We start from the raw sequence: 25,876 nt of genomic DNA, 5'->3' as shown, positions 1-25,876 counted from the left end.
GCTGGTTTCAGCACTGAGAGAGAATAATGGCCATTTAGTACAGCAAAAAGGGCTACAGAGTTCATAATCATCACGATAATGTTGTCTGTTAAAAATAGACCCTCTAAAGCGTTACGTGCCTCTGGGAGTCACGGTGGCTCAGCGGTTAGCCCTGTCGCCTCACAGCAAGAAGGTCCTGGGTTTGAATCCTCAGGTCATCCCAGGTCCCTTCTGTGTGGAGTTTGCATGTTCTCCCCCGTGTTTGTGCGGGTTTCTGCCAGGTGCTCTGGTTTCCAACCACAACCGTGTTAGGGTTGATACTCCTGTCAGCGCTTCTCACCAAGGCACTGTCAAAAGATCTGGAGTTGGTCCCTGGGCACTGTACCGTGACAGCCCACTGCTCCCAGTGTTTTTTAATAAAGTAGTCTTCTTCTTCTTCTTGAGGAGAGGAAGATTGTCACACAAGCAAAGTCAAGTAGGCCTGGGAGCTTAATGTCCCTGCAGTAAGAATAACCTCAATGGGGTTCATTGAGGACCCATTGAGCATGGGCAGAGCAGAGTGGAGCTTCCATGCGCTGCGTATGAATTCATAACACGTCTATAGTCACAACCCAGCAGCACTTTGTAATTTTCCTGTCGGTTTGAGTCCTGACCATGCTGTAATTACAATGTCATAGTCTGTGAGAGGACCAGCTCTTACTGGGGAAAGTTATGTGATACCCTGGCAACAACAAGTGCCTTATTTTTACTTTTCCTGATGGTCATTAAAGGAATCTTTCTAGACAGCATGTCCCCTTGACTGGTTTGGTGCTCACTGCCAGGCCTTGCTGGGCTCCAAACCTCTGTCTCTCTCTGGGTACCAAACCCATCTCTCTCGCTCTCTGGGACAGGAAACAGTGCTGGTCAGATACACTGAGCTGCTCTCAAAATTAAATCTCCACCCACAGCTACTCTGCTCAGACATACACAACTCTAACACTACATAGAGTCCCTGTCCTCCTCCCTGCTCCTAAATGCCCATTCACTCACAATTCCGCATTAAAAACCACGCACTCACAACCCATCACTCACAACCCATCACTCACAACCCATCACTCACAACCCATCACCCACAACCCATCACTCAAAACCCATCACCCACAACCCTGCACTCATAACTGGGGTGAAGCACCTTAGAGAGTCACAGGCGGCCAAGGAAATAATATTACTCTTTTTTAGTGAAAGACATCAATATTTTATTCTTTAAAAAAAATCATTTATAAAAGGCACAATTGTTGGAACATAACTGTATATTCTTTCCTCAGTAACACATGCAACACACAGCCTGTGGCAATCTATACTCTACAACGCTATACTCTATCTACACTAAAGTAAGCGCATTTTTAAGCTAGATTTAGTACTCTACCATATAATGATTTCAGCTGCCAAAGTAACCACACGGAGAAATGAAAAGGCTTAATGATTGCTTACTGGTTTCAAGTGATGAGTCTTGTTTTTGCGCCAACATCATTAAGATTCACTCTAAAACACTCTCAAATCATAAAATCGTAATCATGTTCAACCATTTCATACTCTGGATAATATGAGTGACACGTCAGTGGATCTAAATTCATTTTCAAAACCCTATCATGTCAAACCACAGCACCAAGAAAAAAAATAACGACACAGCAACTGTATACACCAGTCTCTCTACCCAGCTAGCAGGGAATGTTCCCACAACATTGGAGAACATTCCCTACATGTTCTGCTAATGTTTTCACATTCTTATTACATTTTTAGAACAAATGATTGCTAGTTGGTAGTTTCCAGCTAGATCAGTTGCTTTAGTTATCACGGAGTTGAAAAGTTGTGACTGAATTTTAGCACCATATGTTCGCCCATAACATGAGAGCATGAACACAATCGGTTTATAATGAATCAATAGAGCCCTTCTGTATATCACCTGGGACTCACAGAGTGATTAGAGATTAGACTACAACAGACTAAGAAAGTGCTATTGTGCAGGCCTCATTTTCATGTTGTGGGTTGAACACTGAGTAGTTAAGAATCACTATGAGCATGGATCAGAAAAACACACTAACACACAGATATAATCTAGGCTACGGTGCCCTGGAACGACAGCTCCAGCAGCTTGCCCACAGCAACGGTACATTCTTCCAGTACAGTGTGAACCCTTGAGTCCTCCATGATGAGTCTAAATAACACACTGAAGGGCCAACCGCCAATGAGAGACAGGATCCAGTGGATTAAAGCTCAAAATAAGGCTTTGTTTGATCATTTGAAAAAGACTGTTGTCTAGATCCGGCTTGTGTGGCTTTTACAGACGGCTGGCAGAGAGGCGACCTGGGGAGGGGCTTCTGCTGGGACTAAAGGCCTGCGAGGAAGACAAGATGGAGGACAGAATGAAGGAAGAGAGAGGGGATGGAGTAGGACAGGATGAAGGGAGTGAGGATGGAGGAAGAGAGGATGGAGGAAGAGAGAAGAGGATATAGGAAGAGAGTGGATAGAGGGAGAGAGAGAATGGAGGACGGAGAGGATGGAGGAGGAGAGAGGATGAAGGGAGTGGGGTGGGAGAAAGAGAGAGGGAGGGGCGTGGACAGAGAGACATATTGTAAGTTATTCCTTTCCTCTAAGTTATCTTTAGGGTTGTGGTTCCATGGTTCTAGGGTTGCAGTACTTACCCTGGGGCCCCCAGGTGGGAATGCATGTTGTATAGTGGCAAGAGAGATCAGATTCTATATTATACTTGCTTTTAGTTGATATGCTGTAAAATTCCCCCAGGGCATTTCTCTATCAGTGCCATTCTTTAAAGGGGCAGCCGTCAAACATCATAGAAACTTACGAGAGTGCGCTTTGGGCTGACAGAGCGAGAACGCACAGGGCTGGTGCTCCGGCTCCGGCTCCTGCTCCTCCACTGGAGGAAGACACACACACAAACACACACACACACACACACACACAACTCACATCAGCACAGAATTATTCACGCTAACATCAAAAGCATCATAGTCGAGGTATGCGACTGTAAGTAGGGAGTGTGTGTGTGTATGTGTGTGTGTGTGTGTGTGTGTGTGTGTGCGTGTGTGTGTGTGTGTGTGTGTTATTAAGTACCAGAGCGCCTCTCTTGGTGACCGCCTCTCCCTTCACGATCACGATGTCTCCGTCCATCAGGGCGGGCCACACATGGTACACCACCAGAGGAGCCGTGAACTCAGAGTCATAGCTACGACGGTACCTGGGAGAGAGAAGGAGAGAGAGAGAGAGAGAGAGAGAGAGAGAGAGAGAGAGAGAGAGCAGACAGACAGACAGACAGACAGACAGACAGACAGACAGACAGACAAAGTGTTTCAGAAAGACAGTGAGCATCTTTGTGTGTGACTTCATCCATACACCACTGTATTGGTGTGGACAAAGAGAGAGATGAATCAATGAGCTTAGAGTGACATCTAGTGGTACGTTTGGTAACTGTGATGTAATGGTAATAACTAGACATAATACTACCGGACACATTTTAGTCATTTAGCAGACACTTAAGTGACTTACAAGGTTCAACTAGTGTTTGGGGTTAGGTATCATGCTCAAGGGCACACCGGTAGGCAACAATATGTCAAGTGGCCTGGCCTGGCCCAGTCTCAAACCAGCGACCTTTCGGTCTGGGCTAGCTACCGCCCTAGCGCACATGCCTGTGTCAAACATGACATAACTGGCGAGTGAGCGTGGTCAGGAGACGCGCTGACTGACTTGGTGTCGCTGAAGAGCTCTCCGTCGCTGGAGAAGGCCAGGTCCAGGGGGGGATCCAGGGTCTGCATGGCGAACGCCACTCTGCACGCTTCCCGGATGAAGCTGCTGATCAGAACGAAGTCCACCTCCGCGGGGAAGGAGATCCGCGGGTTGACGTTCATGGCGTTGATCACATCCTGGGAAAACACCACGGTCAGACAAACAGACACGCTCATGCATGACGTGACTATGAGAGAGGCCCTAACTGCAGTACAGCCATTGGCTGTACGTCATGATCACATGACCAGTATAGTCCGGGCTATATAGAGTTATGCGTTGTAAACTCACTAACAGGCACTACTTATATAACGCTAATATCGTCATTTGTCCGTATTTTTTCAGAGTGAGAGAGAGGCGTGCTCCATACGTTGACGCTGGCCTGCGCGTCGTAGAGATCCAGGTTCCTGACGATGTAGTCCACCACGGTGTCCTCCAGGCTCTCGGGACCCAGGTGCGAGGGGGACAGTGTCTTCCTCACGCGCAGCCTGAACTGGCGGAACGCCAGCTTGGCGAACTGGAAGGCCTCCTGACCAACACAAACAGGGAGAATGGGTTTCACACGAGCTGGGGGAACACAGAGAGGCTCGATCGTCAGATCAAACGTGACGTATTTAGACTGCGGTTTGTCATCAGATATACATGGTATAACGTGCAAATCCAGCTGGTCATCATTACCTCCACCCCAGCGACAGCGCTGGAGCGGATCCGAATTACGGGGCGGGTCCACGAGGCGCCCAAGCACGGCCGGCCATTCACCGCTATTCATTTTTTGGACCAGGAAACGGGACACAGGATGCAAAAACGACAAGACCGATTTTCATGAAACTCTGTGGAGGGGTGTAGCATCGGCCAATTAAGAACCCATACAATTTTGGCGTGCACAGAGCCACGAAATGCATTCAGGGGCGGAGGTCTGTGCTCTCTGAGCACTATTTCTAGTTTGTGCTGTTGCCTCGCTCGGCCACCACTGGGTTGCTGTACACTCTAAAAAGATAGCTCCTGTATATAGAACCTTTTGGAATAGGCTAATAGGAGAACCCAGAAACTAGGTTCCATACAGAACCCTTTTTCAAGTCCATAAGGCACTATATAGAACCGTCTTCAGGTCAGAAACAGCCATTCAGCTTTCCAAAACTGCACTTTACTGAACTGAAGAGTGCTTTACAGATCCGGGTTCTCCTTCTATTTCCTGTGGTGTGGGTGGTGATCTGGGTGGTGATCTGGGTGGTGATCTGGGTGGTGATCTGGGTGGTGATCTGGGTAGTGATCTGGGTGGTGATCTGGGTGGTGATCTGGGTGGTGATCTGGGTGGTGATCTGGGTAGTGATCTGGGTAGTGATCTGGGTGGTGATCTGGGTGGTGATCTGGGTGGTGATCTGGGTAGTGATCTGGGTAGTGATCTGGGTGGTGATCTGGGTAGTGATCTGGGTGGTGATCTGGGTAGTGATCTGGGTGGTGATCTGGGTGGTGATCTGGGCGGCGCCGGGCCCTACCACGGTTGCGATGAACAGGATCCTCTGGATCATCCCCAGGTCGTCTATGTAGCGCCGCAGCATGCTCTGGGCCTCCAGGCGCTCCACGGCGTACAGGTCGCTGAAGCGGGACACCAGGCGGGCGTGGCGGGAGGAGTTGGTCAGCTGGGCGCGGGTGGGCGACTCACTCCTCAGGGGGCTGGACGACCGGCTGCGCCGGGGGAGGGGCAGGGGGCTGGGGGAGCGGCTTCGCACCAGCCTGGAGGGGAGAGAGGACCAGGAAGAGGAAGATCATTTGTGTGTGTGTGTGTGTGTGTGTGTGTGTGTGTGTGTGTGTGTGTGTGTGTGTGTGTGTGTGTGTGTGTGTGTGACGTGGCTCACCTCTGTTGGAGCATGCTCTTCTCTGCGGTCAGGAAGGACACTTCATCCCTCAGCAGACGGACCTGCCTCTCGTAGTCGTCCAGCACGTCCAGCTTCCTCTTGTAGACCTCCATCTGCTCGTGAGCTGCTCGGAGCCTGACACACACATACACAAATACACACACATACACACACACACGTACACAAATACACAAACACACATAATACCCAAGAACGTAAGGTGTGACATTTTCTTCATTTCTGCTTTATTAGATAGGACAGTGAAAATTATAAACAGGAAGTGCAGGAGAGAGAGAGGGGGGGGAAGACATGCAGCACATGGCCGGGCTGGATTCGAACCCAGGCCGCTGCGGTAAGGACAAGCCTTTGCGGTCTGCGCCTTTGCGGTCTGCGCCTTTGCAGTCTGCGCCTTAACCCGGTGAGCCACCAGTCGCGCCCGGAATCAAGTATTTTTTATAATGCACAGTACAGAATCACTGGCAGTATCCCAGTGGTTAGAGCATCTGACACAGACGCCAGGCCACTTAACAATCATTGCCTGCCGTTGTCCCCTTGAGCAAAAGTACTTGACCCCAACACAAGCTCCAGAACCATTAAGTGTTTTTTTGGATGAAAGTGTCCTCTAAATGACAAAATTGTTTCACTCACTCTGCTTTCAGCTGCAGGATCTCATCCTCGGTGGCCAGCAGGGTGGTCGCCGACTTGTTCTTTGTGTCGCCCAGCTGCAGTTGAGCGTCCGCCAGGCTGCTCAGGGGGGACAGCGTGGTGGATAGTCAGACAACGCGCACAAAACATAACACATAACAGTATGACTTGAGGGGATTATTTGAAAATGTTTGGGGCCCCATGATTGAGTATATAATAAATCTAAAGACCTTACAGGACAAATTATGTACTTCTATCGCATGATCTGTGAGCACGGGTCTACATTTCAGGTCAGGTCAGGTCAGGTTGTTGTTACTTTGCCTGTTCCTTTGCTGTAACATGTATCATAGGTAATGGTCTTGATCACTGTGTTAGGAGCATAGGGCCTTGTGTATGTATTTGTATGTATATATGTACACATTCTTGCATCTTTGTGTATTTGCAGACCCATTTTGTAGGACCTGGGGTGGGAGGGCAAAAAAAAAAAGTAATCCTTGATGTACTTTATATTTCAATATATACCTGTTCATTCATTGAATAAAAACATTTATAAAAAAAAAAAAAAGATAACACAGTAGTTTGGTACTGCCCTCACTCTCAAGTCAAAGCTCAGTTAGAATCTTGTTCAGAACCTTGACCGGGGAGACTAAAACCAGTACAGAGTAGATTGGTGATGTTGTTACACGTTCGTAAGACTCACTCTTGTTTGACCGAGTCCAGCTGCAGACGCGTGGAGCACAGCTGGGTCTCTATCATGTGCATGTCACTGTCATGGGAGGCAGAGAGCTCCCTGATCTTCCTCTCCTTCTCCACGGACTCCTGCTGACACAGACCTCGCCATTAATCCCCTTAGTGTTGCCAGAATAGAATAGGATAGGATAGAAACAGAACAGAATACAGGTAGAACAAAGCAGAACATAATAGAAGGATAGGATAGAAAAGTAATGGTCAGGATTAAGGGAATAATAATCTACATAGATGATTTCACCTGGATGAGGTTAAGGCTGGTGTCGTTGGTGACAGAGGGAGTCGCCATGGAGAAGCAGGTGCCCAGCCACGGCAACAGTCGGGATTTGAGCGTGTCGACTCCGGCATAGTGACCGCCTGACCCACAGGAAGAGTCGTGGTCAAACCCAGGGATGAAAGAGGGAGGGCCGATAAAGATAAACACTATCAAACCTATGACATCATAAAAATGATATGAGCGTTCTGTGTTCATAATATGTTAGGTTCTCTACTCGTTGATTCTAATACTGTACAATGCAGGGGTACGATTTCACGGGAAGCTTTGGATCAGGCACAGAGAAAGGATGAGGGGTGTCCTATGTTGTGAAGAGCTGGCCAGACCCGGACAGACCCAGACAGTACCTTCTCTAGCGGTGAGGTTGAGGATGGTGAAAAGTTGGCTCTGAACCTTGGCCGTGAGCTCCACCAGTTCACAGCACCTGTTCAGGTTCTGATCACAAGAGACCACCTGGGAAGGTGACAGACATGCTGAGGGTTTAAAAGTCATATGAAACTAACTAGCACAGTCACAAACACGGTTCCATCTTTGAGGTCAGTTGCTTTTGGGGCTTTTTTCCAGGCAAATAAACTATTTATTCCTTTTCTTTCTTTTTTTGCCTTTTCCTCAAGGGGGCGCAAGGAACGGTTTTACAGTAGCCATGACGACTGGCGTCCATAGCAACCAAACTTTGCCGGGAAATCAATGTAGCACGGTCAAAACAAGTGCATTCCTCTACATTGCATATCTCGTTACAATGTTTCAATTCCGTTCCAATGCATTGATTGATACATTGTAACTAAAACTCGAATATACTCCAGATTCTAAACGTTTCTATGATAGCCTACTGTTTATGTTATGTCATTTTGTGTGAACAGGAAATGCTTGATATCAGGGCATTAGCAGGCTAGGCCTAAATCAGGTCTTATAAATCCATTTTAATTTCCTCTTTTAGAATTAAATAAAATAAACGACTAATTCGTTAGAGAGAATAACAGCAAGAATAACGAATATTTTCAGGTTACAATCAATGGTCAGATTTAGGTCAGCAATTAATTATTGATGCCTTACATGATAGTCTCTGTACCAGGACTCGAGTTTGTCCTGCAGAACGCTGAAGGAAGATGTGTTCACCAGCCTCCTTAGCGAGTCGGCCATCCCTTCTCCCTAATCTTGCAAGGCTGAAATGCACCGGGACAGCCGGAGAAACTTGGTCTGGTGCGAGAGCGCCTGTGTCCGGCGCGCGTCCGTCTTTATACCCGTCGTAAAAATTCTTGCTCTTGACGTTTTGTCCACCTTCGATACGGATGCCAAGCACCCCCTCAGTTGTGGCAACACTTTTACTACGAAGCTGGAATGAGCACGTTTCTTCCAGTCAGTGACATTCCCTGACAGTTCCCTGTGTGTAGCCTATAGCTGTCGTGATCCGCAGGCCACAGTGTGTGCTAGCGGAACCGAGTTTCCTTTATGATGCAGGTGCATAAGTGTGACTGTGATGTAAACGAGACCATTGTAACGTCATACTGACAAACGACACCGCTCTCGGTGCAAGCCAGAGTATCAGCAACACGTCCATGTAATTTGCTTTCCGGTGATTCTGAAGCTCAATTGCAATTGTTGGCAAAAAGCCATACAGGCACAAATAAATTACAATAACCATCCTGTATAGCGACTTTCCATTTCAGATATAATAGCCTATGGAATTGTTGAGAATTCATATTGACACAGGAACAATTATCTAGCATAAACACATTGATGTTTGAATAGTTCATTGCATAGCCTACAATGCCCCCATTTCATCCCGGCATAAGATGTGAGACCAGTGTGTGGTACCACTACTAGCTTCGTGATGATATAGAACGAATGTTGACTAGACTGATAATTGCTATTATAAGGTTTCCATTGACTAGATTGATAATTGCGGTTTCCATTGACAGAAGTCATTCTTGATTCCATGGAAACGTATTCAACCTTCCCCCAATTGGCCATTTTTCAGAAGCCCCGCCTGGAAGTTATCTATGGAAAATATGAATGGCCATGGCCGCCATGCCTTATGAGTACTTTTCTATTTTGGAGTCCTGCTGCTGCCTCTCCCATTGGCCGATGTAGCTGGGAAGGAACCATCTCTCTCAGATACGGGCGGCTGTGCAGAATCCACACTTTGTGGAACTTAAGTCCTGTAGAAAACGTAGAAAGTGCTGTATAGTTTTATTTTGTACGTAATGTCATAGCAGTGTTTATACCATTTGCCCGCTATTAAGCTTTCCAGATATAGGCTCGTTCATGAAACCAGTCTAAAGTGGTCCCCTTCGCTGCCATTCCCAGCTGTCAAGTCTGTGAGAGAGGGTTAAACATGGCGTCTGAGCAGGTCTGTTTCCAACGAAATGTTTTATCTACTTAATTATATATTCTTACATATTTGCCAACATTCATAACAGGGATTGTTTTATGTACGAATGATTGCCATTTGGAATAACCTGTCGTTTTTTGACCGTTGCGTACCGTCTGCGTAATAATCACGCCTACCTGGTTCCGCTATGTTTCTAGCCTGCGTAGCTTTGAAAAAGGCTAGGCTATAAAGAAATCACTGCCTCTTTCTCTCAGCAATCATTACATATCGACATGTTCTTGCCGACAAGTTTTAATTAACTGGAGTAGAATACAGACATTCTCCTTTGTAACTGAAAACAGCGACTCGTTTATTTTTAGTCACGTCAGACAGGCAGGCGCTCGGGCATTTGACTTGTGTGCATTCCTGAACCGCGTCTTTCTATCTTGCGACGCTCACCAATGGAATAACAGAATAACACTAGAAAAGGTGCTCACACATCCGCCCCTGAATGCATTTCGTGGCTCTGTACGTGCACGCCAAAATTGAATGTTCTTAATTGTCCCATGCTACACCCCTCCACCAAGTTTCGATGTACCTTAGCGCTCTATGAAGGTTTCTAAGGTATACCTTAGCGAAGGAGCAGGTTTTCCCTATGAGTGATTCCCAGACTGACAAACACTGGGAGTGTCAGTGTGTCCCTAGTCTGGCTCAAAGGATGTAGGTTTTAGCAATAAACCTTGGCCGGGTTTCCCGATAAAGAACCTTCATAAGGAACCCTTCTTAGGCAACCCTTTGCATGGGAGTTAAGAAGTACTTTGGAGTTAAGTGCTTCTTAACTAGGGAAACCCGGCCCTTGTCATTCGTTGTCACACTGCCCAATCAGTGACGAGTCTGGTGACACAAATTAATCTGATTCGGCCGAGAGTTTCTCTCGGCACCAATCAGATTCGATCCAGACTATTTTGCGGACTGTGATTGGTTTAAAGAAATACTGTGTTTTTTCCCCCCTATTGCAGAATGGTAATATGTCCAGCCAGACCTGTCTCCGGCGCTGGCACAGCGTAAACAAAGTGTGGAGATAGGTCTGGCTATGCGAGACTAGTGTGTCTCAGACAGTCCCTTAGTGGGCGTCTTAAGGTACGTCGTTAGATGAGCTGGTAGGATACTGTACATCGTTAGGTAGAGCTGTCCCTGGCCGCAGTGCTGGAAATGAATTAATTGATGCCACCCGCATGTAAAGTCAAATAAATGCCGTTTTAATATAACAAGCATCATAATCATTTTTCCCCAATCTAATATTACCAAAAAGGAAGCTATGAATACTAAAGCTCATCTGCTAATCTATTTAAGAGTCAAGGCGAGACCTCGTGATAGTTCCAATTCATACACTATAGGCTACAAAATATAAAAGAAAGAGCATGAATTGGGACATATAAGTCTAGTCTGGGACTTCTTGAAAGGCCAGGAACAATTATGAGAATGATGATTGCTAATGATGATGATGATGATGGCTAAATGGCTGACTGAGAATACTGTTCTCAGACAGTATTTAGAGAGGATGGCACTGTCCGAAAGGACATCCAGAGGACTGAAGTTGGTCCGGATTAAGTGATTTTAACATTAACCAAATGACTACTTGGACAGCATCACAGTTGGTTCCTTTTGTTCAATACAAGGATGCGTTGTAATGCAGCCAAGATGTATACATGATGCACAAGTTGTCTGTGACACACTAAATAGAAGGGGACCTTAATTAATTACACCTGTGTCTACCCTACTATGGATCTAGGCAGCAGGCCTCATTAGATTAATCAATTCGCCTAATATCTGTTGGTATCCTACAATATATATGGGGTACAGACGGACAGAAAAACCATGTCATCAAATTGCTCCGTTACAGAAGAAAATGTTGTTGTTCACAGTTTGGATTTATATTATGGATAGTCCCTATATTTTATTTAGCTCAATAAAATTTTAAATGACAACATTCATGTGATGTGTTATGTAGGCTAGGCTACAAAAACATTGTTTTCATCATTAATTTTCATAAAGTTGATTATAAACTAATGATGTAATTTGCGCAGTTAGGCTAGATAGATGTGCACTATATTGCAACTCTCCTTTGAAAAGTCAAATTTTACCCTAATCAGGCTAAGACTATAACAGGATAAATGGAACGCATCGCCAAGGAACATGCATGTGGCTAGTAAATGAACACACTGAACTCTCAGGTCCTAAGTCTTCAACATAGGCTATTGCTTGCTGTGTTGTAGGAGAGTTCAAACCTGCCAGCGAAGAGGTCTATGAGAGAGAAGGCCATCGAACGGCGCACCATCAACAAGGAGCACAACAGCAACTTCAAGGCAGGCTATGTTCCCATCGAGGAAGAGCGCCTGCACAAGACAGGACTGAGAGGACGCAAAGGGAACATGGCTGTCTGCATCATCGTGCTTCTCTTCCTGCTGGCCCTCATCAACCTCATTGTGAGTCTACAATGAAGCCTGCAGGCTCTTGTTTAGGCGTTCTGCATGTCCTTAACCAAGTCAGTAGTAATTCACCAGTAACAATAGGAGGATATTTGATTTTTAAATTTTTAAACTTTAAATCAATAACATCTTTCGTACCCATTGGTCAGATCACTCTGGTGATCTGGACAGTGATCCGCATCGGGCCCAGTGGATGTGACAGTATGGAGTTCCATGAGAGCGGCCTGCTGCGCTTCAAGCAGAAGGCTGACATGGGCGTGGTCCATCCCCTGCACAACAGCACTGTGGGGGGCCGGAAGGACCAGGACCTCGTCCTCACTGGCAACAACAACCCGGTGAGGGAACACACACACACACATAGCCTATACACACATGTAAACAAGTTGAATTGGTTGAAATCAGTATACTGTGTATCCACACCATAAAACTTTTCGAATACTGCCCATCTGCTTTTCTGTGGCGTTAGCTGGCTGAAGTGGTGCTTATGAGAGGGGGTCAGGTGGGTTGGTAAGTCAGAGGATGTGAGATCGAACCCAGCGTGGGCAAGCGAGGGTGGAAGCCATACTGACAGGGCTGCACAATTAGTCGCGAATTAATCGAAATCGCGATAATGACCTCCGCGATTAACTAATCGCAAAAGGCCGCAATTAATGTGATTAATAATTTTGCTTTGAATCGAGTGTGCTAGGACTACACGGACGAATCACAGGCGCTTATGCTGTCTGACCAATCACATGCGTTCCCGCTGAGTGCGCTGTGCGCTAGCCTCGCGTCGCCAGTCTCCTCTCGGGGAGAAGAGCCTGGTATCTATTTACTTCACTGCCTTAAGCCCGCCCCATCATCCGGCTCGAGCCTGTAGAGCCCGCCTCCAACATCCGCTTGCTTTATTTTTCCTTAACCGGTAGTTCTCCTCGCATCTTCTTGTACAGTTTTCATCGGTGTTATGCCTGGTGATGCCATCGCAAATGTTATCTACTCGAAACTTCACCATGTGCAGCCTACAGTAAAAACATTACAACAACTGTTCATCTTCCGGTCCAGACCGGATGATTATACGATGCGTCATCGCGCTTCCGCTCTAGACGGGCGAAACAACACCGAACGAGAAAGGCCCCAGACTAGCTGTGCGCAGCAATTTCACTGAGAAGACAGATAGCAGTAGGTCAAGACCAGTGTCACAAGAGTACCCGCAGCCGTGAGTAGTGAGAAAATGAGTGAAAACGAGGTCAGTGAGTTAGTAGCAAGAAAGGGATCAACGTCCGTGATTTGGGAGCATTTTGGTTATTATATATTAATATTATATTTTAAATATTAATTGCAATTATTAATCGCAATTACCATTTTGAAGCAAATAATCGCAATTATTATCTTTTGTCATAATCGTGCAACCCCAACACACACACACACATAGCCTACACTCACAGACACACACACACCGACTGATAGCTGAATGTCTGTGTATTTCCAGGTGGTGTTTCAGCAGGGCTCCACTAAGCTGAGTGTGGAGAAAGATAAGACCTCCATCACCAGCGACTTGGGCATCTCCTTCACCGACCCCCGCACACAGACCACCTTCTTCAGCACAGACTTCGACAACCACGAGTTCCACCTGCCTAAAGGGGTCAAAGTGCTCAGTGTGAAGAAGGCCTCCACTGAGAGGGTAGGTGTCGGGACCAACCAACACAATATACTGAACACCTACAGTATGTTGAGACACTGGTTCAGACCATCTGTACACCGAAGGAGAGTCTATGCTCTTTCCATGACGGATTTCCTTGGCAGATCTTCTGAGCACTGTTCCACCGTTCCTCTGTTCCCCAGATCACCAGTAACCTCACCTCAGACCTTACCATCAAAGGAGACCGCAAGGCCATCATCCGTGGCAACGAGGGGGTCTTCATCATGGGCAAGACAGTGGAGTTCAGGATGGGAGGAGACATCGAGCTTAGGGCTGTGAGTGTCCTTCTCCCAACACACATACAGTACAGGGCCCACACATACATACACACTCACTCACGGCTGCCTGGCTAGCTCAGGTGCTAGAGCATGAGACTCATAGATAGACAGATAAGACTTTAATAATCCCCGGGGGGGGAATTCGGGCGTTATAGCAGCATAAAAAAGACAGAAGTACAGAATAAAAACAATAATCCAGAGTAAAAAAAATATTTAAAAAGTATCTAAAAAGCTTTATTTTTTTATTTTTTTACATACCATAAATAGTGCACACAAACAACAGCAGTGGACAAATGATACATGTGAATAAGAAAAATTATGATAAGAACTATAAAAACGACAATAAAAGCTATAAATAGTTAACTATAGAATTCTAAAAACCGGGAGGAGGGGGTCGGGGGTTCAGGCGCTGTTGTAAGGTCTGACGGCTGGGGGGGGCTGGGCTGTGGGGGGGGGGCTGGGCTGTGGGGGCGGGCTGTGGTGCTCCCCATCAGCCGCAGCTCATCATGGAGGGGACGGGAGGGGTTGTCCAGTTTGTCCCTCGTCCTGTTCTCCACCACTACCTCTCAGGGTTGTACGTTTGAGCTCTGAGATTAAACGTCTCATGCCCTACATTGTACTTGCATCGTACAAGTGTTTCATTGTACACGGTACCCATATTGTGTACATAACAAATAAACAAGATTTATTATTTTACACATGCACACACACTCTCTCTTCTCTCTCTCTCTCTCTCTCTCTCTCTCTCTCTCTCTCTCTCTCTCAGTACATCACAAGAGCCAACACCTCAAACCATTTAGCGGTGTATCATCTCACCATAAAGTAGCAGATGTTGGCCGTTGTTGACGAGGCCCTCTCTCTTCGTGCAGGAGCACAGCATCATCCTGAACGGCTCGGTGATGGTCAGCCCCTTCCGCATCCCCTCGGTGGCCGACAACGTGTACTTCGACGAGACCCTGGAGAGGTACAAGCTGTGCATGTGTGCGGACGGCACGCTGTTCCGCGTGCGGGTCAAGTACGCCAACATGGGCTGCCAGACGTCGGACAACCCCTGTGGAACCGCCCACTGAGGGGCGGGGACAGGAAATCCTGTTACATCATCCTGCCATTAGCCGCAGGCAACTTCTGGTCAACCTGGGCTGAAATACCACACAACATCATGTAGTACTCAAACTAAAACATGCCTCTGTAACCCTCTGTAACCTTGTATAGCTCCACCCCTCCCCACCCCCCACAAACCCTCTCACTCTTATTTGAAGGTGGCATCTTTGTTTGTCAGATAGATTGTATTGTGTGTTGATTTGAGCCGCTTTGCCAAAAATATTTTGTTTCATTACCATGCTTTATTTAGATGTAGATAAGTTCTCATGAAATAACCGACAAAGGACATATCGCTCCTCTAGCCCCTTCATGGTAGTTTACAACACGCGCACACACACACACACACACACACACACACACACCTCATTCTCCTGGTATTCTGATAGCAGAGGAGATGCATTTCACACTGCGTCATGGTAGTGACCACTTGTTCCTCCTGTTTCTGTGCCATGCAGTAGTAACCCTTTAGTGGGTAGTAGTTTTCCATCCTAATGTATGTTTTCTGGCAGCTGTACGTTTCTGGGGTTGTACCATTTTAGGAACCGGGTGCAAATGTGGGCCACTATATTTATTTATTGATGATGGTGGTATTGAAACGCACTTAGAGCACTGAGTTTGATATGTGTAGGGCTGTCAGTCTCAACACGATTATTTAAGTTAGCCATCCAGTATTAGTGTCCAGTATTAGTGTCCAGTATTAGGAGAGAACAATCTGTCCAGCTTGGATCTCCCTTCATCTGCTAAATGTCAACGGTCACAGTGTTTTAATTTGTTTTTCCAAATTAAATTGACCTTTGTCAACAATATACCTATCGTGTTGCCTAATACCAGAACATGCTTGCACTAAGATACATGTACACTGCAGATAAACGGTAACTTTGGTTTTTAAAATGAAGGTATTCATGACGCTTATATATGCTTGTTTCAATATATATTTTGATAACATGGTTTGAAACCATTAATACAGTACTGAGTGGTATTTTGTGCAATATAAGTAGGAAACTACCCATGTAGCAGTGGTAAATGATTGAAGTTCTTTATTTTATAACACCTTTGAAATTGTAATTGTTGCTGAGAATGTTCTTGAGGAAGTGCAAGTTGTTCTTACAGTATGCTGCAAAATTAACTTAATGCTTGTTGTTTTCCAACAAAATCTCAGCAATGCTGAGAAAATGTTTCATTATTTTGTTTGTGTCAATAAATGAATACAGATTGCTGTGTTTGAATAAGAGTGTGTTTTTGTCCAGGAATGTATTAACTCACGAATGTATTACCTACATCACACACACACACCAGAATGCACTGTAGACCTGACTTTTTTTTTTTTTTTTTTTTTACAACCAGGAATGTAGTATTGCGTTTTATCAGGTGTTTTATTAGCCTATAATAAAGGCTAGTGTCCCTGGATGTGAAGTTTATCAGAGGCAGAGCCACCTGGAATGTGGTGAGATATTAACCAGCCATATGAATGATTGAGAGACCCTGTGCATAGGTTTGGCTGTCATCTTTGTGTATGTGCATGTTGGGTTCAACATGGCTCCACCACACACACACACACACACACCAGACTTTGGTCTCCTACTGCAGTGACAAAGTCTCAGCCAGTGAGAGTGATAGTCACAAGTCCTCTACAGCTGTGTACAGTGTGGACACATCACGGTGAGTTGAATGGAGGCCGAGTGCCCACTGAAAGTGTATTCAATTTTTGAAATGGAGATTTCTAATTTGTATTGAATCACCGCGCTAGCAATATTGTTTACTTGGTATTTGCATATGTTTGTATTTATGACACAAAGCTTTAGTGTCAGAATTCTGTCAGTAAAGCAGGTGAATTCTTGGGTGAGGCTGCATACAGTTATCTTCTAGTGTACTGTACCTTAACAATTGCAGCCATGCGGTATGTATTCATGATTTTTCAGGCTGTTTCTGCCGTTTGTCTGCTGTGTATCTTAACCCTTCTTCATTTTAACTCAGGCCGTACTCTTGTTTACTCAGACGCTGTTAAGGGCAGTTTGTTATGGCGGCGTCTCGGTGGATATTATGGGCTGCCCTGATGCCCCTTCTCTCCCGGGGGGGCTTGTGTTCCCCCTCTGCCCCTGCCTGTCCTGTACCCTGTCTCTGTCGGGCCGGCCCTGTATTCAACTGCTCCTCCGCCGGCCTGTCCCAGGTCCCCCCTCTCCTCCCGGCCGTCGCCACCGACCTGGACCTCTCCCAGAACCGCCTGACATCCCTGGCCCCCGGCCAGCGCAGCCTGGGGCGGCTAGGGAGGCTGTGGCTCGGACACAACAACCTCACGCACCTGTCTCTGTGTGTGGACAGCAGACCCCGCGGACCCCCGCGGTCCCGGAGCAGGCCGGGGCCCGGACGGAGGTGCGTGTCATGGGCCCCCACCCTGCAGCTGCTGGATGTTGAGAGGAATCAGCTAGAGCAACTCCCCCAGGGTGAGTCGTGCACTATCGCACGCTCACACAGACAAAAACACTCACGCATGCCACATTAGTCCTGCTTATTATAAGTAACTACATAATATGCAGCCACACACAAGTGCTTGAGTGGAGTCCGCTGTGCTGTCTCAGGAGACAACATTTCAACTTACACTGTGTAAGTGTGATGGTTTCATTAACCCACTTCATAAGTACAGTAAGTGGCTCAAACTAACAGCAAGCAAACCTGTAAACACACCCATATAAATTATTATCCATCCGGACTTTGCTCCATTCAGAAATGATTAAGCGGTGGCTTTAACAAATCATTGTATCTTCAGCCAATCCCAGGCGCTGTTCACTGACATTCCGATGGCCCATAACTGGGTGTAACAGAGCAGAGATTGTGTTTTAAAGGCAAAAAATGAAATGCCCGTGTCATCAGTTTACAGCGGTCTCACCAGTGCTGTATTTTCTCTTGCGCTGGGTGACTTCCGCTAGAGCTGTTGAACGTGTGTGTGTGTGTGTGTCTGGGGCCCAGCCCGGTGGTTCTGAGTGGTGTTTGAGGTATGTGAGAGCCGGCTGTGTGGAAAGTGTGAGGCCATCAGCTCTGTATGGACGGAGGCCTCTGGCTGCTTGATATTCAGCTCACTGATCCCCCACCATTCCTAACCAAACCCAGACCCACAATGCCTCACTTCAGCCCTGCAGTCTCTGGGTAGTGAAGAGGCCAGACGGCAGGAGGCTGAAAACCAGACCACTCATACAGTTTCACCACGCCTGGTGATTTAGCATTCATACACTACCTCTTTCCCAATAGTGATATTTCAAGTTCGAGCTGAAATATTGTCCGCAGTCAGACAGCGTCTGTGTCTGTCAGTCTCACCTCTCATGATGTTATCACACAGAATAGTGTGGAAGCTGCCTTCTACAGTCATAACAGAGTAAACACCTTGTGGGAGGGAGTACCAGGATGGCTGTGGTTACACAGATCGACAAGAAGGGACATGTAAGGACAGGTACATCATCTCAGCCAGGTCTGACTGTATAGCGCTGTGAGGAATGTCCTACTCCCCCATGCACTGGGACCTCTGTGATCATTGTCACATACACCATCCCTGACTAACAAAATACTCCCTGTTTTTAAAGTCGCACAGGAGGCACCGAGACATCTGTGTCTGTCGTTTAACCCTTACACTGTGCTGTGTTACGTTACACGTTGTGTTGTGTCCTGTCGTGTTGTGTGTTATGTTGTCATGTTGTGTGTTGTTGTCTGCTGTGTGACGTGTTCTGTTGTATTACGTGTCGTCCAGGTCTGGGAGGCAGCAGGTTCCTGCAGGTGCTGCGTCTCTCTCACAACAGGATCTCCGCCCTGGACGCTGACGAGCTGGGGCTCCTCCCCCACCTCACAGAGCTACGCCTGCAGCATAACCTCATCACCAGCCTCCACCCACGGACCCTGCTGGGCCTGCCACAGCTCAGGGTAACGTAGAATACCCGATTCACCGGCCCCCTGACCGCCTGTCACCTGTTTTATAACCTCCTCCCTTGTCACAGAGGGTAACCGACTGTAAACACACCTCACTATGGCCGCCACCTGATTCCCTCACTGTCACTATCGCCACAGCGACTGACAACTTCCTGCTTCGTGTCCTCACCCGTATATGAAACACGTGATCACAGTCGACCCACTGAGAAAGATACAACGGCAATGTTGCGATCCATGTTTTTCCGGTCTGTGGTCAAGGAAATGACCTGCGACCGTGACTTACTGTAATCGTGAATGCGTCCCCCCGTTCTTTCCTTGCAGATCCTTGACCTGAGCTTCAACTTGCTGACCACCCTCTCGCCGCTGGCCCACCTACCTCTGCGCACCCCGGGGGCCCAGGCGGAGCTTGGCGGGAACCTCTGGAGGTGCGACTGCAGCCTGCGGGCGGCACGGAGGTGGCTGGCCTACGACCGGGATGACGGGCAGCGCCGCCGGGGGGGGCCGCCGGTGGTGTGCGCCTCCCCCCCCGGCCTGGCAGGGAGAGAGCTGCTGCAGCTGGAGGAGGCGGAGCTCGCCTGCCCCGGGGCGGAGGAGGAGGAGGAGGAGGCCGGGGCGGGGCGGCACCGGGATGTGACCGCGGAGGAGGGGGCGGAGCTGCTGCTGCCCTGCAGCTCTCCTCAGCAGCAAGGTGAACTCTGCCACAGCTGCTCAAAGCAGCCTGGGATATCTTCCTCACCACACATGCTGTGCTTACAGTGCTTTACACATCATTATACTGTATATAGAAAAGACAATAGTTCAGTAAGTACAGAGATTCGTCGTAGATCCTACAAATATCAAAGATGACAATGCGACTTTACCACAAATAGCATAGTCCCAGCTAGCAATCATTTGTTATAAAAATGTCGAATGTGAAGCAGAGCGTGTTGGGAATGTTCGCCAATGTTGTGGGAGCACGACGTCAACATTGGTGTGTGTCTGTTCCAGGTTCAACGTGGTGGACCCCCAGTGGGCGGGTCTCCGGGGGTCGGGCCGGCCTTCTCATCAGTGAGGTCACGGCGCGGGACGCCGGGCTGTACATCTGTGTGTCTGGGCCAGGCGGAGACTCGGTATTCCTGTTCAACCTGGAGGTCCGTCAGACGGGAGAGAACCTCCCCGCGCAGAGGGGGGTCAGAGCTTTCAGGAGTTTGCCCAGAGAGAGGCAGCCCCTTGGCCGCCAGTCAGGAGGCCCTCGGCGGGAGGCAGGGGGAGGAGAGACCCGCCCTGGCTCCCAGAGGGCCGCCGAGTCCGACCTGGTGCTGGCCGTCTGCCTGTCCGTGTTCATCACCTTCCTCGTCGCCTTCATCCTCGGGGTCCTGGCCAGACCTCTCCTGGACTCCCTCTGGAAGAGGATCCGCGCCAAGCGCAGCTCCTCCCCCGCTGGCTCCGCCTCCGCGGGCCAGGCTCCCTATGACAACGAGGCCTACTCGGACGAGGAGCCAGAGTGTCAGGGAGGGTACAGGGAGAGGAGGGTGACGTTCAGCTCCCCTGGACACATGCAGGGGGACTCAAACACGGTACAGTACTACGACACCGTGGCCAGTGACAGACACAGCGACGGAGCACATGACGCTGTAGCGGACGCTGAACCAACAACGCTTGAGAGCATCCAGCAGAGGGAGGCCCCACCAGTACCTGCCCCGCGGCCCTCGAAGGAGGGAAGGCCCGGGGCGGACGACTCTGCCAGCGAGACCAGCTCGCAGCACGACGCCGCCAGTAGAGACGGAGACCTGTCAGATATCTCTCCATATGAGCCTACGGGGGGCGCTCGCGCCATGGAGTTCGAGCCCATCCCCGACCCAGCGGAGCAGGGGAACGGGAGGAGCGCGTCGGGATCCCCACGTTCGGACCGGGAGAGTCCAGACACACCCGGCGAGGGGGCTGACCTGGACCGGCCCGAAGACGGCGCCACCGAGAGCGAGGAGCGTGCCCGCTTGACCTGGGACCCCCCCTTACTGCCGCCACCCCGGGAGGCAGACCGCACGCCACTCCGCCAACAGGCAGACCTACCTGCAGTCACGCCAGTCACGCCGCCAGACATCTCCGTAGGTGGTGCGAGTGAGATTCCTGGGTTTTTCTCGCCCCCCTTTGCTGATTGGACGCCCGGCATGACAGACTTCAACGGGCTGGATTCTGAGCTATGGAACGACAGCGGGGAGAGTTTCAATTTCAATGACGACTCCCTCCGAGGCGCGTCGGCCCGGTCCAGCAGTCTGTCGAGCGGGCCGACAGAGTACACCGTCAACCCGGAGAGAGAGGAGGAAGAGGATGCATGCGTGACGCCCAACCGCATCACACGGCCTGAGGTCGTGAACCCCTACGCTGGACCTGAGGTCAGCGGTGATCGGCAGCGCCATGGCGAAGGCCCGCGCGTACCGGCTTCTCTTAAGGACGAACGCGGGGAGGAAGCTCCGATCGAATCGGATCACTCCGCCTCCTCCCAGGGCCGGTGCACTCTGACTCCTCCATTTGGATCAGAGCACTCTGACTCCGTCCAGTCCAGCGATGACGAGTCAACACAGTACGCTTTTAACCAGGAGAGAGGTGAGGTGGTCAGGGAGGTCACACACAGTGACCCGCCTCTCTCTCCTCCTGACGGACACATCGACCAATCTCTCGCTCCAGAGAGAGATCTCCTTAGCTCCAGAGACTCAGTCAGCAGCACGGGTCCGGTGGAGGAGAGGAGGACCAGAGAAGAGGAGGGCAGCCCCACGCTAGAGGCAGACCCAGGGCCTGGGGCCGGATGGGCTGGTCTCAGGCTCAGGAAGGGTCTGGACGTCAAGCGCCCACAAGAAGCTCCACCCCGGCCCCTTAGAGCTCCTCCGCACCCGGGGTCTTCCAGCAGTGAGGGTGAAGAGGAGACCGCAGAACAGACAGTGAAAAGACAAGCTCCAGGTGTCCCACATCAGGATTCATCTCTCAGTATTGGAGGTGTTAAGGTTAGTCTGGCTCCCAGGAGAGCTCTCAACATCAACCTGGACAGCACAGCTACTAGCACAGAAGAGTTAAGGTGGGGGTCAACATATCAAAGCTTTGAGAAAATCGAGCCCCCTTCCCCCCTGCCCAAAACCTCCCCTCCCTCCTCCGTCTCCACAGAAGAGACCAGGTCTGGAGAGTCTCTCCTCGGTCTCCCCTACCTCAAGAGACGTCTGGACATCAAGCCCCCTCAGGAAGCTCCACCACAGACTCCCAGAGCTCCACACCCAGAGTCCTCCAGCAGTGAGGGTGAAGAGGAGACAGCAGAACAGACAGGGAAAAGACAAGCTCCAGGTGTCCCACATCAGGATTCATCTCTCAGTATTGGAGGTGTTCAAGTTAGTCTGGCTCCCAGGAGAGCTCTCAACATCAACCTGGACAGCACAGCTACTAGCACAGATGAGATGGGATGGAGGACCACCAGCTCTACATACAAAAATGAAGATGTCAATCTTTCCTCCCAAATGTCACCTGCCAAAACCTCCCCTCTGTTCTCCACCTCAACAGATGAAAGGTCTGGAGAACCTTCTCTCAGTATTGGAGGTGTTCAAGTTAGTCTGGCTCCCAGGAGAGCTCTCAACATCAACCTGGACAGCACAGCTACTATCACAGAAGAGTTAAGGTGGGGGTCAACATATCAAAGCTTTGAGAAAATCGAGCCCCCTTCCCCACTGCCCAAAACCTCCCCTCCCTCCTCCGTCTCCACAGAAGAGACCAGGTCTGGAGAGTCTCTCCTCGGTCTCCCCTACCTCAAGAGACGTCTGGACATCAAGCCCCCTCAGGAAGCTCCACCACAGACTCCCAGAGCTCCACACCCAGAGTCCTCCAGCAGTGAGGGTGAAGAGGAGACAGCAGAACAGACAGGGAAAAGACAAGCTCCAGGTGTCCCACATCAGGATTCATCTCTCAGTATTGGAGGTGTTCAAGTTAGTCTGGCTCCCAGGAGAGCTCTCAACATCAACCTGGACAGCACAGCTACTAGCACAGATGAGATGGGATGGAGGACCACCAGCTCTACATACAAAAATGAAGATGTCAATCTTTCCTCCCAAATGTCACCTGCCAAAACCTCCCCTCTGTTCTCCACCTCAACAGATGAAAGGTCTGGAGAACCTTCTCTCAGTATTGGAGGTGTTCAAGTTAGTCTAGCTCCCAGGAGAGCTCTCAACATCAACCTGGACAGCACAGCTACTATCACAGAAGAGTTAAGGTGGGGGTCAACATATCAAAGCTTTGAGAAAATCGAGCCCCCTTCCCCACTGCCCAAAACCTCCCCTCCCTCCTCCGTCTCCACAGAAGAGACCAGGTCTGGAGAGTCTCTCCTCGGTCTCCCCTACCTCAAGAGACGTCTGGACATCAAGCCCCCTCAGGAAGCTCCACCACAGACTCCCAGAGCTCCACACCCAGAGTCCTCCAGCAGTGAGGGTGAAGAGGAGACAGCAGAACAGACAGTGAAAAGACAAGCTCCAGGTGTCCCACATCAGGATTCATCTCTCAGTATTGGAGGTGTTCAAGTTAGTCTGGCTCCCAGGAGAGCTCTCAACATCAACCTGGACAGCACAGCTACTAGCACAGATGAGATGGGATGGAGGACCACCAGCTCTACATACAAAAATGAAGATGTCAATCTTTCCTCCCAAATGTCACCTGCCAAAACCTCCCCTCTGTTCTCCACCTCAACAGATGAAAGGTCTGGAGAACCTTCTCTCAGTATTGGAGGTGTTCAAGTTAGTCTGGCTCCCAGGAGAGCTCTCAACATCAACCTGGACAGCACAGCTACTAGCACAGAAGAGTTAAGGTGGGGGTCAACATATCAAAGCTTTGAGAAAATCGAGCCCCCTTCCCCACTGCCCAAAACCTCCCCTCCCTCCTCCGTCTCCACAGAAGAGACCAGGTCTGGAGAGTCTCTCCTCAGTCTCCCCTACCTCAAGAGACGTCTGGACATCAAGCCCCCTCAGGAAGCTCCACCACAGACTCCCAGAGCTCCACACCCAGAGTCCTCCAGCAGTGAGGGTGAAGAGGAGACAGCAGAACAGACAGGGAAAAGACAAGCTCCAGGTGTCCCACATCAGGATTCATCTCTCAGTATTGGAGGTGTTCAAGTTAGTCTGGCTCCCAGGAGAGCTCTCAACATCAACCTGGACAGCACAGCTACTAGCACAGATGAGATGGGATGGAGGACCACCAGCTCTACATACAAAAATGAAGATGTCAATCTTTCCTCCCAAATGTCACCTGCCAAAACCTCCCCTCTGTTCTCCACCTCAACAGATGAAAGGTCTGGAGAACCTTCTCTCAGTATTGGAGGTGTTCAAGTTAGTCTGGCTCCCAGGAGAGCTTTCAACATCAACCTGGACAGCACAGCTACTATCACAGAAGAGTTAAGGTGGGGGTCAACATATCAAAGCTTTGAGAAAATCGAGCCCCCTTCCCCACTGCCCAAAACCTCCCCTCCCTCCTCCGTCTCCACAGAAGAGACCAGGTCTAGAGAGTCTCTCCTCGGTCTCACCAACCTCAGGAGACATCTGGATATCAAGCCCCCTCAGGAAGCTCCACCCCAGACCCCATTAAAATCACCTCACGATGATTCTTCTTCCTCCTCTAGTGGAGAAAGTGGGGATGAGATGAAAGTGAAGAGCGAGAAATTTGGAGCTAAAGCATCAAATGATTCATCTCTCAGTGTTGGAGGTGTTCATGTTTCTCTGCCCCCCAGGAGAACCCTCGACATCAACCTGGACAACTCAGCCAGCAGTACCGATGAGATGGGATGGAGGACCAGACCAGAGGACAGGGTGGGATGGAGGACCAGACCAGAGGACAGGGTGGACAGCGGTGGGCTGGCAGCGCTGAGGGCTGAGGGGTCAGAGAGACACACTTGGGAAACAGAGGACAGGAGCTTCCTGGGCTCCGTCAGTCAGGACCCTCCTCCCTCCCAGCTCCAGACCGGGCCGATGCCAGACACCGAGCCTAAGGCCAGGACGACGAGCCCAGGTCTCCGTATCCCCCGGCTTAGAAGGCGTCTGGTTGTGGATATTCAGGCCTCTCTGGAGGCTCCTCCTCTGACCCCAGATGCACCCCCGCCCTCAGGTGGCGAGGAGGCAGCAGGGGCTCAGTGGAGATCACAAGACAGGCAGGCCTGGGGGAGTCTGGGGGGGACAGTCCTGGAAGGGTCCAATCTCCAGGCCTCCATATCTGCCGGGGACGGGGGACGGAGGAGAGCCCCCCAGCTGGGCCTACTGGGCGCTGCTAAGCCTTACCGGCCAGCACGTCCATACCAGGCCGTCACCTCGGAAACCATCAGGCAGCAGAGCTCCATCGGCTCCAAAGATGGCGACCTCAACGCGACTGGCTCCGCCCCCTCGCTACACTTTGACACCAGGGGTGGCAGCGAGGCGTAGAGGGACCTTCTGAATCACTGTCACCTTGATTACAAACGTCAACACACCCTCAAGATTGAGAACATGAATTCAGCAGTTGATGGACATTGGTGCACATCAGTAGGTTGAGATCTTTACTTCAATTGATCTTTTACATCAATCCCAGAATGCCACAGTCCCTACTTCCTACAGCAAACTGTGAACATGTTTTGTATTCTAAAATCAAATGTTAATGAAATTGTCAAGCCCTGAATTATGTCCATGAGATTATAAAGTATCTTTCTTATTCAGCATATTTTACCTTCATCTAAACATAACATTGATTTACTGTGAAATACATTTTGCTTTCAACACTGCCTTATAAATATGATCGTATGTTCAGTCGTATATAAATTATGGTTAAAACGAGGCCCACATTGCTTTGGTTAAGTTATTGT

The 25,876-nt window shown here is 49.3% G+C and overlaps 3 protein-coding genes across 3 annotated transcripts; 2 read left to right on the top strand and 1 right to left on the bottom strand.

The window, feature by feature from the left end:
* Nucleotides 1-2,296: 2,296 nt before the first annotated feature.
* On the bottom strand, nt 2,297-8,418 carry spata18 (spermatogenesis associated 18; the record flags this gene model as incomplete). Its single annotated transcript, XM_084443794.1, has 12 exons — nt 2,297-2,353; nt 2,822-2,893; nt 3,091-3,214; nt 3,721-3,896; nt 4,127-4,285; nt 5,253-5,490; nt 5,613-5,747; nt 6,261-6,356; nt 6,958-7,076; nt 7,246-7,361; nt 7,626-7,731; nt 8,332-8,418. The coding sequence occupies 12 exons, from the start codon at nt 8,416-8,418 to the stop codon at nt 2,297-2,299; spliced, it is 1,485 nt and encodes a 494-aa protein (XP_084299920.1).
* Nucleotides 8,419-9,392: 974 nt separating this feature from the next.
* Nucleotides 9,393-16,351, top strand: sgcb (sarcoglycan, beta (dystrophin-associated glycoprotein)). The gene is made up of 6 exons (XM_084443991.1): nt 9,393-9,628; nt 11,866-12,075; nt 12,228-12,413; nt 13,547-13,738; nt 13,900-14,031; nt 14,904-16,351. Exons 1-6 carry the CDS (start codon nt 9,614-9,616, stop codon nt 15,102-15,104), a joined length of 936 nt encoding a protein of 311 aa, XP_084300117.1. The 5' UTR covers nt 9,393-9,613; the 3' UTR covers nt 15,105-16,351.
* A 223-nt stretch (nt 16,352-16,574) lies between these two features.
* On the top strand, nt 16,575-25,842 carry lrrc66 (leucine rich repeat containing 66; the record flags this gene model as incomplete). The annotated part of the gene is made up of 6 exons (XM_084444465.1): nt 16,575-16,579; nt 16,770-16,794; nt 17,303-17,576; nt 18,872-19,041; nt 19,369-19,735; nt 20,035-25,842. 6 exons carry the CDS (start codon nt 16,575-16,577, stop codon nt 25,458-25,460), a joined length of 6,267 nt encoding a protein of 2,088 aa, XP_084300591.1. The 3' UTR covers nt 25,461-25,842.
* Between the last annotated feature and the right edge of the window lie 34 nt (nt 25,843-25,876).

This window comes from Borostomias antarcticus (genome assembly GCF_949987555.1).
Source record: "Borostomias antarcticus genome assembly, chromosome: 10".
In the NCBI taxonomy this organism is placed as follows: domain Eukaryota; kingdom Metazoa; phylum Chordata; class Actinopteri; order Stomiiformes; family Stomiidae; genus Borostomias; species Borostomias antarcticus.
The sequence above is the reverse complement of the archived record's forward strand: the minus strand, read 5'-3'. Positions and strand labels throughout refer to the sequence as shown.